Source organism: Lichenostomus cassidix, chromosome 3 (genome assembly GCF_008360975.1).
Source record: "Lichenostomus cassidix isolate B80296 chromosome 3, HeHo_3.0, whole genome shotgun sequence".
In the NCBI taxonomy this organism is placed as follows: Eukaryota; Metazoa; Chordata; class Aves; order Passeriformes; family Meliphagidae; genus Lichenostomus; species Lichenostomus cassidix.
The window spans coordinates 23461286-23479971 of record NC_139483.1 but is presented as its reverse complement, the minus strand read 5'-3'; the positions used below and the strand labels follow the sequence as shown (position 1 = coordinate 23479971).

Sequence of the window (18686 nt, the reverse complement as noted above, 5' to 3'; positions counted from 1 at the left end):
GCTACAGCAGTAACAATTATAAATATAGATTTTGGGGGAGAGGGAGTAAATCCAATTACTGCCAAATTTCATACAAAAGAAAAACAGTAAGTCTAACCATCTGAACAACTTTATTCAGACTGTGAATGAAGAGCTCTGTTAGGTTAGCAGTTGGCCAATTTGCTTACCTGCTTGAGGCTTCTTGCCACATGTTTCATTGTACTTAGTTGTGATATTTAATCTTTAACTCTGTAGTAAGGCCATTTAATCAACATTGTGAGCTAGACTATGCATGGTTACACTGTCAATTTGACTGAGGAAGTGTTTCCCAAAGCTGAATTAATTAGCTTTACTTATATCACGTCTGTTGCAGTGTTCAGATGACTGTTAGAATATATAACATCAATTTGACATTTGCTGCTACTTTCAGATAGGACAGGAAATACAAAGCACAGTTTGTATGGATTACAAGTCATTTAAACAGCATATTGCTATCTAAAGTATGAATCTAAGCAATTTTGCAGGTAGGAAAATAAAAAGTGATCTCTTGTGTTTTCAGGGAATAGGTCTACTTTTAATTCCTACTGGATAGCATGGATACACATGGGGCCTCTAAGGGATTATCCAGTTTTCCAACACAGTTATCCAGGTGATCCTCCCACACTACCTCATCATTATTTTTCTAAAGGAGGTCACAAAACAAATAACTACTATACAACCACTAAGAACTAATATACCACACCTACTCTCCAATAATAAAAATTATTTCCAAAACAATGCAAAATCATTTTTTGGGGACTTCCAAGTAGCATGCTATGATAATAACAATTCCCAGGACAATACTCAGTCATAAGCAATTGGGCAACTATATCACATTTATCACAGGCTTGTAGCAAAAATATTTTATGGAACCTATCACACCTCTCATTAGCAGAAAAGTTCACCCTCCAAAACTTGATGGGTGGGGGTTTTTGATAACTGGTTCTGGAGATTTTTGAGAGCAAGGAGCTTGTGGGTGGAAGGCAAGGAAGGATTACCTCCACAAGTAGTATGAATCATGATGTGCTACATTAATAAATAGATCCTAATAAATTAAATATAACATGAATAAATGCAAGAGCAAGCACAATAATTCTTTAACCATTTTTGAGCACTGCAAGCTAGTTTGAAACAACACTACAGAACAGAAGGGTCCCACTGAAGCATGGAAACAGTAACACACAGGCAGAGGTAAAAGAGCTGGCCATTCTGTACCATAAACATCAACTAGATTCTCCCCTTTGACCTGACTTCTGCATCACCCATTCAAATGCAAACTCTTCCAAATGAGAAAATATCCCGTTCCAGGGCTCAGGTTGTGTTTGGTCATGTGTACACCTGTATGAACTGCAGCAAGCTGTTGCAGGATGTGTGAAGCAACAGTCCTGTATGGCGTTTCTTTAAGTAGCTCATTAGTAGCAGTAAGCAGCAGACTCAAAACCGTGTCACGGACACTGCTATTTGCAACATGATGAACATCCAATTACTGGTATCCAGCTCATCAGCTGAATCAGAAGTCAATTAGTAGTTTTTCCAAAGTGTACATATGTTTAGAGCTGTGTGGGAAAGAAAGGAAATTTTAATTCTAGCCTCAAATCCAGGCTGGCAGACCACCATGAGAAAAAGTGTACGTGGTGAATCTGACAGTGCCCAAGAAATAATTTTTTAATCCATCATCTGGCTCAAGAAATTCAAAGGCTACCTGCAATGCCACCACTTAACCTTCCTGAATAATTATTACACATGATTTTTAGAAAAGTGAGCTCTGTATCTTCCATTTTCCTGAGATGCTATTAACAACTTTTCCCCTCACTTAGATTTTCACCATTTCCATGTGAAACTCCTGGTCATATCTTGTTTAAACAAGATTGTCTTCCTTTTAGCATAGGCAACAGGTCTTTTTGATCTAGTTGGCTAACAAGTTGCATGGTTGTCTCTCCTTAAGAAAATGCAGTATAAATATATAAAAAACAATAAATGTATCATGATGAGAGAACTAAGCACACAAAAAATCTCTTATGTTTTCTGTAAGAATCCAACGTTCAGGTTTTAGATCTACACTGGCATTTTTTTCCACTGTGAGACAATAACCACAGAGTTTCAGAGATCTAAACTGCTTTTCTAACATTCAGTTCACATCCTCAAAAGCCGATAAACAACTTTTCAAAATTTGTTGGCAGAGATGAAAAGGCACAGATTGTACAAGCACTCTCCTACCCCTACTCAAAATGGCATATGATTCTCCTTATAAAACACAAATTATTTATCTTCTACAGTATCTCCTTACAGAAGGGCTGAATTTTGTTGGATTTTTTGCAGGAAGGAAAGAAAAAGTAGGGGGGAAAATAAGAAGAAGAAAAGGAGGGAAAAAAAGAAAATATATTGTGTTATTGTGTAAACTTAATCAAGACATATTAAGGCTTATGTGTGGAATTAGGAAATGAGAAAAATATTATCCAAGAGAATGCCAGCTCAATGCCAACATGGTAAGAAGGCTTTTCTGTCTATAGACCTGACAAGAAAATCAGGAAGGAGATCATTCACTCTGATGGTCTGTATAAGACTTAAAGGATCCACTTTTTCCATCTTCAACTATGTTATAGATTTACCTTCCAGGATACATTATTTCCTTGATGCCTGTACAGACTACTATACATATGAACTGAGAAAAGTGTAAAGAGATGAATATATGAATTACTTTAAATTATTAAAGCCTTTTAATTTATTAACTCTAATGCCAGGAGGAAAAATAAACAAACAGTGTAGGAATAAACATCACCTTGTATTAACTAGTCAAATTTTAATACATATGCCATTCTCAAGTAAACCAATGAAGTTTTTCTTCTACTCTTAGCACATTACTTTGTAGACAACACATTCAAATATCATGTTTGTTGCAGCAAGTAAAATATCAAAAATCTTCACTTGTTCATCTCATACATGGTAAATGTTCAGTATTCTGATTATGGCTTTATTTTATCTTATTAAGAACATAAATCAAGAGCAGAAAAGAAAAGGGAGAGCATTATGAAGGTATTTGAAGCTAGCCCCCATTTGAAGGGACAAATTGAAGAAGGCAAATATAAAAGCTATCCTTATATCAAAACCTTTTTCCTTGTATGATACTTGGCAACTGAGTCCTCGGCCTCTTGAGGCCCTTCTGAGAATAACTGCATCAGGATTTCACTCCTGACAGCAGCATCAGTCAAAGGATGTGCCTAAAGGAACTGTCACACACCAAAGGTCCACAAGACCCTGTGGGTCTAGGTTACAGGTCACTGACTCTGCCAACACTGTTTCTGCCCTGGTTTAAGCCAAAACAAGGCTGCACTTTTAATACAGGAAACTGAAACATGACTCCCTTCAGCATTGCATATCACTGCCACAATCCTTCACAAAAACAAGAACAGACAAAAATTAATTCTATCATTCAGCATATCAAAAACTGGAAGATAGCTAATTCAGTTGTGCTGGGTTTGAAAAGATGTTTAACCTGTTGAACAAGGAGAAAAGGCAGATGTACTCACATAACCCCTGGATATATGCATGCATAATGCTCTCTGCATAGCCCAGCAGCTGTGCAGCCTGCACAGTACATATCCTATGTACTGTGATAAATCTTCACACACGTTTTGGATTCAGGCATTAGGTGACAGTCAAAATGAACTACTCAGCTCCCCAAAGTCTTTTAGAAATTTGATAATGTAGAACAGGTTTTTACTGAAAAAAATTGTGCTTTTTACCACTCAAACTTTCTTTGCTTATGAGAGTGATGTATTCTACATTAGTACAAAACAATTTCTCTCCAAGGGTCACAGAATCATATGTATTGCATATGGAAACCAGAAGCAAAGCAGATTCACACTACAAATCTTCACTTGATCAGAGAGGGTTACAAACAGTAGCTGAGGTGAAAAACAAAGTATTGATTGAACAGACAAACCACACAGTGAAATAGCAGAGCCATTCTGGCCACCCACTCCACGTGGTTTGAGGCATGAGAAACTCAAAATATTTGCTAACTTTGAGTCCTGTTACTTGTACAGGCTACATTTCACAGAAAGAGAATTTACAGACAAACCACACAACTGCTTTACACATTAATCTTATCTGCTACTTCTACCGAGTCCATAATACCTCATGCCAGATATATATATATACACACAGCACTGCATGAATCAGCTTGGGTAGGAAGAACTACACTCATTCTCACACAGAGCCTTGCCCAAGCTAAAAGCTCCACCTCTGCCATCATGTGTGCAGTTACATGCATGAGTATTACCAAGGGCAACTATTGCAGACTTCATTCCACTGCATTATACAGACATGAAAGAATTACTGTTGGTAAGCCTTTAAATCATCAGACCTGATTCCCAAATCACACATTTAACTGCCACTGCATGATGGGAAAAAGTCTTTCTATATTAATAGTGAGTTTACATCATTCAGATTTATAAATTATATAAACTACTGATTCAATTAGACTATCAGAGAACACTTTGAAGATGTGAAATGCATCTCTAATTGGAGCTTTAAAGATAGAGATAACCTAGCAATCTTTTGGTAGTCTAAAATTTATGCCTCAGGTGCTTTGGAACAGTGTGGGTGCGCTGGGAAGAAAGTGGGAAAAGTCACTTAAAATTAGGAGCCAAGGGAAAAAAAAAAAAGAAGTAGAACCATTTGAGATTATGGAAATCTAGGAGGTGTGAAACAACCTATTTATCTTCATGAGACAAAAAGTTATTATCAATAATATAAATTTAAACACTACAAATATGTTGGGGGTACCAAGGAAACAGTGTAGGATCACTTGCCTGCACAATTAAGAAACATGAAAGAGGCAGGAAAGCAGCTGAGAGAAAACAGTTACATGTTTTCCACAAACCAAAAGAAACTCTGAACAAGTACAGTAATAATGGCACATGTATTTAAACTTGACCAGGGAACACAGGGAAATAGGGGAATGCACAATGCTTTGGCAATTTTCTGTGAATACTGTCTCCTTTTAAAGACTCAAATGTGAAAAATTTATTTTGAGAGTAGAGCTCAAAAAAGTGACACCTTTTGTACCCTACTGAGTTCTTTACCAAGGAAACATACTAAACAAATACTTTTGGTATTTAAGTAATAAAAATAAAAACTGAGCTCCATATATCTATTAAACAGTTTTAAGCATAAATATGAACTGATATTTTACAGCTTTCCACACTTCACAGCAAATCCACAGAATTAATCCAGAATTTAGGTTTAGTTTGTTTTTTCATTCAGAGAAATTGGCAAGAATGTATTCAAGCCTTTTAAATTGGGTGTTCAGAAAATAAGATTTTTGAATTTGAAAAAAAAAAATAATAATGTACACACACTTGGCCAAAATTATAAGTTTATTCTTTAGAGGTTTAAAGATGAAGCTAGCAGTTACTAGCTAGACAGTCCATACAAAAATTCAGATGTAGTTATACACATTGCATGGAGTGGACAATTTTTCATATGTGAAGGATCCATGCATGACCCAAATGCAGATCACACATACTCAGGTGAAAAAAAAAAAAAAACGTACTTATGGCAAGTTTTTCATAAGAGCTAGGAACTCCTAATATTATGAACTTAGTTTTAAATCCATTCACCCCATTAAGAGAAGATCATTAACATTCACAATCTAGCAAGCCATTCTGTGCCAAAGGAGGAGCCTGAATGGACACAGAAGTTAATAATTCTACAAGATACTTGGGGCTGACAGTAAACTTGTTAATGAGACAATAAAACTACTAATTCTAAAATGCCAGTCATGAAAAGAAAATTCAGATATTGTCAGAAGGAAAATGCTCCTCATTACTGCTTCTTTATTGCTTTTACTGTTGAGGGGAAAGAACATTCACAAGTTCTTGAACAAAAATCAAATTAACAAAACACATAATTTATGAGACTACCCAAAGTACCCTTGAAAAGAATAATTGGGAGGCTTGAGACAAGTTTCTCCTCGGTGACAAGGAAGTAGTTTTCTACAAGGTTTGCTGTATTTCAGCAAGTTCTGAAATTTCTCCCCGCTCTACAAATAAATTACTACTGATGGCCTCCTCTTGGGTAAATGAAGGAAAACTTGATGTTCTCTTGTCTCAGGAGACCAAAGAGATCATGTCTTCCTCACAAAAAAATCCAAGCTCATTTTCAGTGAAAGTGACAGTTAGATTAATATAAGTGCCTCAGCATAAAAGCTAGTCTGACACCGATTAAAGAATTTGTTATCTGTACCATCCTTAAACAGTCCTCTTAAGGTGTGTCTCTCCCACATCACAGATTTCAGGCTTCCCAGAAGCAACATAACATACCTGAATTTGCTACTGCTTAGTTTACATGTCTCTATCAGATGACTGTAAATAAGTATTAACATGTAAAACTCCAAAAAAAGCAACACTGGAACCCACACATCTAAATTTCCTGGCTTACTATATTTGGTTTTGTCTCTGCCTACCACCCCATGTTCAAAACAAACCCAAGAGCCTTCTGATGAGTCGCTCACAGACAGGGACTTTGGAAAAACCTGTCTTGTCCTCAAACAGAAGGGGGCAACTATGTGAGGTCAAAACTAATTTTCTCCTAATTCTTGGGCACTCATGGTGTGTGTGGACAGAGATGACAGAGCCAGGGACACTGAGCTGCAAACAAAACATTAGTTTATATTTACAGAAGCCTTGAGATTAACAAGGCAGTATCTCACTGGACCAGCTGCACGAGTCTGCTCACCCACTCCTCAGGCGTATCTAGCAGCCAAGCCTTCTTCCTTATATACACTTCAAGAGATTCTCCTGTCTTTCATCCCCAACTCTGTCTTTCCAGTCCTTAGCTCCTTTGCTTCCTATGTAACCACAAAAATGGTATCCTTCATCACAGGGCAATATCAACAGATTCCTTCTTAACAGCAAGCAAGAGAGGCCGCCTCACCAAGTGCAAGTAAAAAAAATTAACTGTAATCTAATAGAAAACTTTCCAAATGCCACAAAATACCATGGAAGTGTTACTGACACTACTATAAGAGATACAAATCAATTGAGCTCTTGAACTCTAAAGATTTATTTTGTTTTGGGTTTTTTTTCACCCACAGCACCAAGACCAAAACGTTTCATTTCTGTTTTATTTGTGTCAAGACTGATGCAATACCATCTTTTCAGTCAAATAAGCGCCTGCTAAATAGGCAGCTCTTTAAACTTCAGCTCCCCTGAAAGGGTAACTAAGACCTCTCTATGCCTTAGTGCAACCTTTTCTATAGGATGGACGGCAATCTCTACTAGCTCACCAGCAAAGCAAATAAACCATCTTAATTAATTTCCTGGAGGCTGCACACAGGATACAATATAAGCATTCACCACGGGGTTTCTTTTTATTGTTTGGGATTTTTTTTTAAAGAAACTATGAATTATTTCAACATTTAAAATTATCAAGGTAGAGAAAATGGATCGCTGTGTGCAAATTGCAGTAGAACTGTCAATATTTGTCTGTTGGTTCACTTCACTAAAGGTGCTTCTAACATAGGCTGCAAAGCCAACACGTATCAGGGGAAATACTAGAACCAAAAAAAAAGACTATTTGGGATTTTATTTGGAAATAAAATCTCCAGTCAAAATATACTTTTTACGCTAAGACATTATGTGACTTGAATTAGGTAACAGGAAAAGTCATCTTAAAGTGATTTTTCAGAAAAGGGATTGTGATTAAACACTGTATCCTTTGTGAATAACTGTTTAGTTTGATGTACAAGAACTACTATAATGAAAAAGAACCACAACAAAAAAAAAAATCTACCAAGTTTCTGGTTGTGTTACAATCTGGACAAAAATAGTCCAACTACAGTATTTTATAAATGTTTTGAAATACACTGAGTCAAATAGGTGACTAAGATAACAGAACACTGACAAACTCAAAGTATTTAGACATCTGAAGCTATTTTCTGAACCCTAAGGGTCTCCACACACATACCGTTTTTCACACAACTTTCTAAGTTCTATTTTTTTGATTGTTGAAGAGGGCATGAAAAATTCTTGTGTTTTTCCTGGAGCTGAGTATTAAGAATACCACTATGCAACAGCAACCATATGTTAAAAAACCTGATGATACACGAAAGGAATTCACATTTCAGTTTTTTGTATCTTTGGGAACCTTAATGAGTGATCTGCTAAACACTACTGCTCAAGTTAAGCTCATTTTCTTCACATCTTCTATGACACCTGCTAGTCTGCTGCTCTACTGAAATAAAGTGCTTCTCAAAAATCAGATGGAATATTAACAGCTTCATTCTCTTGGATGCATCTGGAGTGTTGGCAATTAACATAGACAATATGCAAAATATTCCTCCCCTCAAATACAAAGCACCTTTAAGTGAAGGTAAGAAAGCTCAGTAGCAGCTAAACTGTTCTGCAAGATCCAGCCATTTTAAGGAATGCTGGAACATTCTGGATATTATATAGAAAATAAACTCCGAGTGCTTGTAAGGCACTTTGAGATCTTTTAACGGGAACTATAAAAATGTTTTGGAACGGGAACCATAAAACTGTATTGGCATATTTAATATTTTTCACCAACTTTAATAAGAACTTGCAATAGGAGTGTTACTTTACAGGCAAATAAACTGAAGTACAGAGAGAATACTGGATTTGTTTCTGATGGCAACACATCAATGTCATACCAAGGTCAGAACAGAATGTAGACTCCAACATTTGATGACAGAGTTTAGTGGGCATGGTAGTGTTCAGTCAAAGGCTGGATCTTGGAGCTCTTTTCCAACCCTAATGATTGTCTAACCAGGAATCACTGGCAGAACTCTTCCTTTCCTCCAAAATATCTATCATGTACAAAAATAGTGTTGCAGAAACATCATTTTGCAAAGCAATGTAACATAAAACATGACTGATCAAGAGCAAGCTAAAAAGTCCTAAAAAAAGTGCAACTATGAGAAGCCAGTAAGTGATCTGTAAAAAGAGCAAGTGAGATTGAAAAAAATATTTTTAATGTCAGCTTCTGTAATCTAGAAAAATTGCACTTTACCTTTCATCTCAGTCAATGAAACCAACATCTCAGATTTTTTTTTAATTGAGTACTTTCTCATTCACAAAGAATATCAATTGTGTTAATGAGAAAAAATGCATTCTGCATAGGCTTTACCACAGGCCCAGAAATACTCTTGGCATTTAGTCAGCATCTCAGCACACCTAAATGAAACAAACACTTTTAATAAATCAGGATATGAAGGACTCCAACAACAGTAATTTTTTTTATATCCTCACCAGATGGTTGACTAGGCAAAAGCTGGCTGAGGAGTTGCAATAAGAGAATGACTTCAGACATAGTATTACATGATAGCACGTGATCAGATAAAGAACTTCAAGTGCAAAGGACTGCAAAAAATGGCATCAGGCACTGAGGTCACTCTAATCAGCTTCAAGAAAGTAGTACTGAATAAACCTCAAATGCTATGGTTCTTGGAATGGTCCCTGTGCAGGGCCAGGAGTTGGACCCAATTATCCTTATGTGTCCCTTCTAACAAAGGTGTTCTATGATTCTGTGATAAATCTATTGCAAAAGAAGGAAATACAGAACTTGAGCCCTTCACTCAAGTAACATAAAACCAGTGCTGCTACAAATCTAGTACAGTCTCCTCTCCACAGCTATTAAAATCTTGCCCTAAAATACTTACATTAATTCTACTGACGATAAACAATCATCTACATTCTATAGCTTCAGCTACAGTTGGCAATTTCTCAATCACACCATTTAGTTAGGAAACATCTCTATGCCACCCTTTTATGTTTGCTTCACCCATTTTAATGAGCTGAGTGTTCCTGTCCCACCTCTCCAAGTTCACTTGCTTACGCACTTTGGTGTCTGTTGCAACAGCTCTTGCACTGCCTGCCATCTTCTATTTATCACTGTTCCTCCCTTTCCCTCTACAGCAAGATTTACTTTGCTGATCAATTCAATGCCAAGAAAGAGCAAACACAAAACAAACAAAAAAACAACACCACCACCCTAGGAAAACAGTATACTGATTCTTCACCACTGATAAAGTCACAGATCAACTTTATTCCATTTTTCCCAAACATTCTTTAGAATAATTTTGAAACTTTTTCAAGTTATTGAAAAGTTCTTTTTCAAGTTCTAAAATATTTTCTTACAAAACTGTTTTCTTCTTTTAGTAAGTGGGACCATACCTACATGTCAAAATGTAACCTTCAGAAATTGAAGTGTCAGTCAAAAAAACCCCAACCCCCACCTGCCAAAATCTTGAGAAGTATACAAGTCAGACCAGTTTTCTCTATCATGAAGAAAAAAAAAAAATGCTATCAATACAAAATATCATTATAAAAGATCAAGCAGATCTTTTCTAAAGACTTCTCCAAACAGGTACACAGGAGAAATCACTGGCTGAACTGGAGTTTCCACTCCTTAAGAAACTTGCATCTTTTAGCACTTATTTTATACCAAACCAGGTAGAAGTGTTGAAGTGTCAACATGTTCAGCTATATAAAACAAATATATACTCCAAAACATTCAATTCATAAATATACAAATATTTTGTTTACACACACCATATTTTTAAACAGAACACTGTGTTATTGCAGAATGAAAGCCTTTAAATTGAGCTGACATTTAACTACATCTGCTCTATGAGCTATAGGAAGCTCTCTGGGAGCAATCCTTCGCTATATGCTGTCCCCTGTAACTGTAACAAACACCTCTGCAGAGAACTTGGCACTACAGATGCCACAGATTGGCCAGAGCAGAAACATTGTGTCCAGGGAAAACATTCACAGAGGAACCTAATTCCTAAGAGCACTAGGTTAGAAGGCTTATAACCTATGAGACACAGGCATTCTGAAGATGTTTGCTGAACCAGCTGGAAATCACATCTATTTTCCCACTACAAAACCACAAGAGAATCTCAACAGAGAAAACATGATGGAAGATTCCACGGCACTTCTAGTGACACCAACAAACCCTTAGTATGCTACAGGAGAAGAGCAACAGACCATCAACAAGTCCTTTATATCCAAGTGCTGACAGAATGGCAATCTAAAACTCACAAAGGAAATAGAAAAATCTTATTCCCTTTTCCAGACTGAATGATGCCCACAGGACTAACATACCCTTTTCTAAAAAATAAGCCAACTAAAAAAAATAAATTACAAGATTCATGCTTTAAAAATCAAATTTTTTAAAAAAACATGTATTTTTAGTAAAATTGTTCTCCTTTTCATACTTTCTTGCCCCCTCCATTAGAAAAGAAAAACAAAAAAAATGTGCTAGAAAGGTTGGTGAAGCTCACCTTAAGTTCTGTTTCTATACATTTCAGATGGAAGAACTCAAAAGACTAATGATTGCGGGGTTGATGACCATGATCATAAATAGGTCACCAATAACTATAGCATGTACCCAACTATATTAGAAAAACATTAAATCATTCGCTTAGTACATAAGCAAGATGTATCTTCTTTCTATAAAAACCAAGCTAGCACTTCATATATGTACTCAAATCACCTCCACTTCTCCAGGACCAATAAAATAGAACAAAACCAAAAGTTTGCTGTTTCTCTTGACTAACCATACCTGGATGAGCAAAATTACCAGAGTCGGACATTAAACAAATTGCAGGGTATTTTTAAAGCACCTAATTATGCCATTGTATATCTGCATTAAAAAGTTGGCGTTATGTAATGTCTTTCAAGAGATTCATCCTGATAAATTAGAGATTTATAACCCCTACATAACTTATTCACAGATTAATTTTGAAATCTCAAGTATCATATATAACCAAAATATTACTTAATAGCATATGGCATGAAATTTATGGGATGTTGATATACTTTACACTTCAGTTATTTACAAACATGACAGCAGTATTTTGCAAATTACTGTTTTCTTAAACATTTCTGAGTTTTAGGTTCTGAATTACATTTTCAGAATTATATTTTTTCTCTTCAGAATTATGTTCTTTATCAAAAAGTTATGGAACAATATTGTATCTCACTTGTATACCAAATGGCAGATACCAAAAAAAGTTAGATTCATGTTAAAAACGGGACTTTTTCCACTTATTACCATTTGCTGTCTTTCTGAAAAGAAAACCAAAAAGAAAAAAAAGCCCAAAACTCTCTATTTTTTGACTAATAGCTACATTTAGCATAAATGCACATAACAGCTCTTTTAAAATCTCCTGTGATTTTCAGTCTCCAATGATATATTTCATTCTTTACATTAAGCAATACATCTTTATGCCTAACTCAAAGTCAAATCAAATACTCACAAGTGCTCTTAAGCTTAAATTGACTTACAACCAAGAATTACTTTTGACATAAAAAAAAAAAAGAAATGCAGCTGTATCTTCCAGACGAAAACATAGATGCTTTTTTTTTTTTTCAGATGAACAGTTTCAATCACATGGATACAGCTTAACTTAATTCCCAGAAGCAACCGATAGGATCAGGATAGTGTCAGATAATACTAAGCAACTAACCGGGTATTAATGAACGCCTAATATATATTTCACATGCCCAAAAAATGGCAATTTTAAGCAGTTGCAGAACTTGAGCAGGCTGTGATAGTTAACAAATAAATGCCATATACAATCTACTTACTAGCATGCTTATCTGCAAGCATTATAAGGCTGTTGGAAATATCTCTTCGCCTGTAAAAACACACCACTTTTGCTTCCACATTTCCATTGGCAGTCTACAAAAGAAAGATAAAATCAAGTCAGAATGTATCCATCCTCAGCTGAGTAATACAAATTAAATGCTCTCTGCTTGGAGTCTTCCCTCATATCAGTAGTTCTCACATGATCAGTCAAGCTGAAATCAACAGAATTACTCCAATAAATAAAATCTTCTTGAGAGAGGCCAGTACCAATTTCAGACTAGAGAAGAGGATTAACTACAATTATTTAGTCCTCAGAATTTATAAATAATTCAGCTGTTCAGAGATGCAATGCCAGTATCATGCTAATGTAAGAATCCTTCAGAAATTTTAGAACTTTGTGAACATTTCTTTGCAATCCTGCTTTAGACGGGAATGTATATTTCAAAGTACTCAGGCATTTTTTCAGAGTCTCATTTAATATAACATTTACTGAAAGTCTTTTTGAAAGACTTTTGAAAGGTTTATTTGAAAAAGTCATAACAGCCCCTAAAATAAAAGAGCTATCTAGTTCACTGTTGTTTTCATGACTCATTATGGGAACCATGCTCTTCAGCTTGATAATATAAAGAATTTACTAGTATTTGAAGAGCTGTATCCTCCTTCTTGGAGGGTAAAAAGTACTTTTCTACCTTGAGTTACTTATTTAAAACTGAAAAGTATAATGTTTTAATTAAGTTTCTTACAAAAAAAATCTACTGTCCCTGGTAGAGCAATAATCAAAGCATTTCATTACATATTTACATAACATCTCCACATTTGCTCAATACCTATAACACATGAAAGCAAACCATTCATACTTATGATGACTGGACTACACCTCCAAACACTCTTTACAAAAAAAAAAAAAAAAAAAATCTCAATACATGACTCTGTTTTACCCAGTCTGAGCAAGATTAAATTATAGCAGTACAGTTTAAAGATAATAAACATTACATTGAAAACATGATTGGAATCACTTCAATTACTGTGAATGAAAAATATTCTTCTCCAGTAAAAGCCAAAAATTATTTGCCATGCACAAGTTCAGTGGATGTTGTGTTGGACAGCACTAACAGTTAATGTGTGTTTGATGTCTTCTATGGAGTACTGCTTCATTAATAAGAAGAAAACCACTTGCAGGACACCAATTTTTTTTATGTACTTTTTAACCACTGGGGAAAAATATATCTTTTTTATTATTCACATCCTGATGGGCATTTTGACTATTAACTTTTGATGTAGTGCATCAGTAAGTTTTAACACTGCTTGACGGAAAAGAAAAAAAAATGCATATAAACTCCACATTATTCTTAGTACTGTAAGAGTGAAGAAAAATAATCCTGGTTTCCCCAAAATGACACTCAATGGAGTCTCAATTTTTTTGGAAAATACACTCAGGATAAAGACAGAGAACACAGTCTGTACTTCATTCAAAAGCCAATTCTTCATTCACAGCTGCCAATAAACAGAGCAATAAGCAGCCACAGAAGTCACATATTCTGTTATCTGATCACTGCAAAGTCTCACTGGTACCTTTACCAGCTCTTTACACATATATCTAAAAGCAGACACATTACAGGATGGCTGTCATTCCAGATGGATTCACTGTGTCATCGTCAGCCAGAGAATTAAACTCATTCATTTCTACAAGAATTCATAGAATTCATTTGAAAAATTTTACAGAAGAAGAATCCTGTTCACCAGGAATGAGCAATTGCATACTTCCTTAGCTAACAGGGCATCACATAGCAAGTTTTCAGTAAATGAAATATACACATAGCAAATGTCAAGGAAGTAAAACAAAAAAACCACCCAAAAACAAAACAATACAAACAAAACCCAAAAACAAACAAAAAACAATCAGACAAAAAGAAAACAAAAACAAAAGGATAAAACCCACCATAAAACCCCACCACAGCAGAAATCTTATGGGATGGAAATAATTCTCAGTTTTTGACAAGCACACTGACTGTTGCCAAAGGTTAAGAAAGAATCTTAGATATTTGTACCTTGTTAAGTTCTTCAATTCTCCTAATGAGATATGGATTGCTGGAAGAATTTTCAAAATAAACATAATCTGCAAGGAAAAAAGGGAAAGTTGCTGAAATACCAGAAAATATGTAAAGACATTATTAGTGCAAAAATTTTCTTCTAAGGGGCAGAGATCTCCTCGTGAATGTTAGGACAGTGATGTATTTCCATGCTGAGATTTATCATGATTTGTTCCCAAACTCTGGTTATAACTGCACTACACCTGTTTTAACAGCCATGCTGGAAAAAAAGGTTAAATGCCTTGTGTTGAAGCTTACACTGTAACCCAGTAATCCACACACTTCATAAATCTTGATACAGAAGGAACAACTTCTCACAATCAATTAGGGAAGATTTAAGAACTGAACACTTTAGTGAACTTCTATATTATAAAGATTAATATTTCTGTAAGAGAGGCCACCTCACATTTATTATCAGATGCTGTAGCAGTACAGTCCCCATGAGTAATGCATGTTTTATGATACTTGCTCTGCTGTCATCCCTGTCCAGTAAGATGCAAACTATATTAAGCAGCAATTATCATGAGATTAGCAAGGATCTTGCAGGACAAAATCTCTTCCAGCATCATTAATATAAAAATATTATCATAGAGTATATGGAAGTTTACTCATATCCTGAAAGCTGCTCCCATGAAACATACAAAGAATTGACATGCAGCGCATTTCCTTCAATAGTTTTCTGAAAACTTGGTTTTATCAAATGAAAAAGTACCCATCAAATGCCAGCCACACTTTAAATCTGATATTCGACTTCTGCACCATGTGCTTTGCAAACTTTATTTTTAAAATTGGAGAAACCATAATGATGTACAAAAGTCTTTTGCAATGCTTTGACACTACATTACAATGAAATGGAACTTCAGGCGGCTCTAATGAAAGAATATGATCTCTGGATATTGTTCACTATTGCTTATTAAGATTACAACGAAAGAAAAGAGAATTGGTGACCTAAGAGGTAAACCCTACTCTCTACCAGCTCCGAGAAGGATTACTTTCATGAGTAAAGGCTGATGGGACTACAATCTAAATGCCCTAATGAGGGAGCATGCAGATGGAAGATTTGTGGCTTTATCAGCATATCTCAAAACATTAGTGGAATGGGATTCACACTATTATCATCCCTCATTTCCACGAATCTCCCCTCTCAGCTCTGGCTGCTGAGAGAGCAGGAGGACAGAGCGATTTTTGAGCACCCAGTACTGCACACCTAACTTGAGCGGTGCACCTGAGCCACAGCGCTGGGCACACTGCCACGTTCGTTCCCTCCGTGAAGGAGCCAAAGTTCTCCTGTCATTTTCGACAGCCTGGGGGTGGGAAGGCAAGCGCTTGCCGTGCTTTCCACCGCCTCAGTGCCCCCTCCCCCCCTGCCCTTCGCCCCGTGCCAAGCAGTCACGTATCAGGGCGCTCCACAGGGGTCACGGCGGCGAGCGGGGAAACTGACAGAAATCCCCGGTTACACAGCCGGATTAATTATTTATCCCCGGCAGACCAGGGAAGGCGCGGAGAAACTCCGCCGTGGGAGGGAGGGAGGGAAGGCGGGCGGGCGCGGGGGCTGGGGAGCGGCGCGGAGGGAAGCGCCCCCCGGGGTGAGCGCCGCTGCCCGTGCGCACCGCACCGCCCCGCACCGCAGCGCAGCGCACCGCCGGCAGGGCCCGCCAGGCCGCACTGGGGCCGGGCCGGGCCGGGGGCGCACGGCGGCGGCAGGCGGCCCCTCGCTCGCCCCGCGGGCCCGGCGGGCAGCCCCTCCGCCGCTCGGCGGGGAAGGAGGCGAGGCGCGCAGGGCGGCCGTGCCCGGCCCGCGCCGCGGCGAGGGGCTGGAAGCCGGCGGCGGCGCCGCTCCCCCCTTCCCCGCGGAGGGCGGCGCTGCCCTTCTCCTCCTCGGCGGCGGGGGCCGGGCTCCCACCCGGCGCACGGGGCTGGCGGAGGAGGAACCTGCGTCCTCCGCCCCGCGGAGGGCCCGGCGACCCTTTGCCGGACCGGCTGCCGCCTCCCGCCGCCCGCCCGGGCCCGGCCGCCCCGCTCGGGGCCGCGCCAGCCCGAGGGGCCGAGGCGCCGCTGTCCGCCCCGGCGCGGATACAGAACTGGGCTCCCCGGCCGCGCGCGGGGGGCTCCGGGCGGGCGCCGCCGCGACCCCACATACCTCCCACTCGGTACATGTTGGCCGCCATGTCTGCGCTCTGCGCCGCCCTCCTCCTCCTCCTCCTCCTCCTGCCGCCTCTGCCGGGCCGGGCTGGGCAAGGAGGGAGCGGCTCCCGCCGCCGCCCCCCCGCGCCGCGCTCGCCCCCACCCCGCGCCGCCACCCCTCCCCGCCCGGGCGCAGGACACAGCGCCCCACGGGGCCGCCGCCGCTTCCGGAGCCGCCGGCGAGGAAGGGGTTAAAGGGCCGCCCCGCCGCTCCCCCCGCGCACCGGCCCCGGGGCGGGTCGCGGGCAGGGCCCGGCCGCAGGTGGGGTGGGGCGGCCCGGGCCGGGCGGTGCTGTGCTGTGCTGTGCTGTGCCGTGCCGTGCCGGGGGAGGTGCGGTGCTCGGCCGCGCTCCCCGCCGTGCCCGAAGCGCGCCACGTTTTGCGGGCTCCCGCCGCTTTGTCCCTTTCCTCTCCGGGTTTGGGGTTTTTTTGGTGTTCGCCTCTTCCCCGGAGCGGCCGAGGGATCTCTCCCCCTTGGCGACTCCGAGTAGTATCCCAGAGAAAGTTTGTTTCTTGAGCAGCACCTGTTGGCGATAAGTTTGGCTGCCCTTTGTTCGCCCGCGGAGCGCGGTCCCGCGGGGGGCTCCGGCGCCCCCAGCCCGCCCCGGGCACCGTGCCTCCCCGAGCTCCCCGCCGTTCGCAGGAGGCAGCTTGCTCGCAACAGGCAGCGGAAAACAGCTACCACAGAATAAAGATAAATCTAGCAGCTCGTCTCGGAGTCAGGAAGCGTCGAAAGATGCTTACAAATCATCCGATGAGAGAGATGCTTCAAAAACATCAATAGTGATGTAACATGGAGCCATTTCCCCCTGTTTATATAAAATTCACACCATCAGAAACAATCCATACACTTTACAAACAAATTGATCCTGCTGTGGCATGCCTCCTTGGGAGAGAAATGCTTGTTATCGTCTTCCTGCGAGGAAGGGGATGATTTATTATTTCTTTTACGCCCTGGATACTTACGTGTGCAGCTTGAGCATTACCAAGCTAAAATTTCATTTCATCCTGAGCTGCAGGAAAATGTGTTGATTAGAAGGAGGATGATCTTCCCTGGTGTTTTAAACGATCATACCCTGTCTTCCCTTTCTCCTTTAAGCAAATCTGGGACTATTAAGTCTTTGTCTACTTTTAGGACACTTTTAATTTCCTAAATGACTACTTTGTGTCAAAGAAGCAACTGAGTACCAAATTCCTGAAACACAAGAAGCCAGCATACGACGCGGTGATTTATTCTTCTCTAAAAAACATCCACACATTCAAGCATTGAAAGGAAAAAAAGGGGAATTTTCCTCTGTTGAACATTTGCGGGAGCTGAAAATAAAGTCAGCAGAAACTCCTTGGGAAGTACCAACTCTGTCCAGCTGGGTATTTCCAGAGGCACAATAACATGACCTTAGTAGATACCTGAGGTGCTATTTGCACTCTTCTGGTTTACTGCTTGGGTAAATGGAACAGGTTAAGCTTTCAAGGCAAGAGAACAGTCAATTCAAATAGTTGGTTTGTCACAGCCATTATCAACTAAACAAAATGCCTCCAAGCTCTTTCCCTCATTTCAACTCTGCACTTGGACGTTAGGGGAATTCCCCACACTTGGAAGTTTGCAGTGTCCCCTCATCCAGCAGGGAGTGGATTTACATAGAAACAGACCATTGCTTCCATCAGCTGAAGCATGGCCTGTGGAAGAGCAAGGCAGCTCCTGAAGATACAGAAGGTGAGAGAGCAGCCCAGGGAAGCACATGGCCCCAGCCAGTGCTTTCAGGTTGACAG

The 18686-nt window shown here is 39.6% G+C and overlaps 1 protein-coding gene across 3 annotated transcripts in view; it reads right to left on the bottom strand.

Moving 5' to 3' along the window:
- The window catches only part of MTA3 (metastasis associated 1 family member 3), a 135772-nt gene extending 118738 nt beyond the window's left edge, over window positions 1-17034 (bottom strand). For 2 of the 3 annotated variants that reach the window (XM_085054955.1, XM_085054954.1), the window contains exons 1-3: window positions 16873-17034; window positions 14691-14758; window positions 12642-12735 (exon numbers count right to left, since the gene is read on the bottom strand). In XM_085054955.1, coding sequence (XP_084911081.1) covers window positions 12642-12735; window positions 14691-14758; window positions 16873-16900 — 190 coding nt within the window. In that variant the 5' untranslated portion in view covers window positions 16901-17034. The remainder of the gene's footprint in view (window positions 1-12641; window positions 12736-14690; window positions 14759-16872) is intronic. The other variant, XM_085054956.1, reaches the window with a different exon arrangement.
- Between the last annotated feature and the right edge of the window lie 1652 nt (window positions 17035-18686).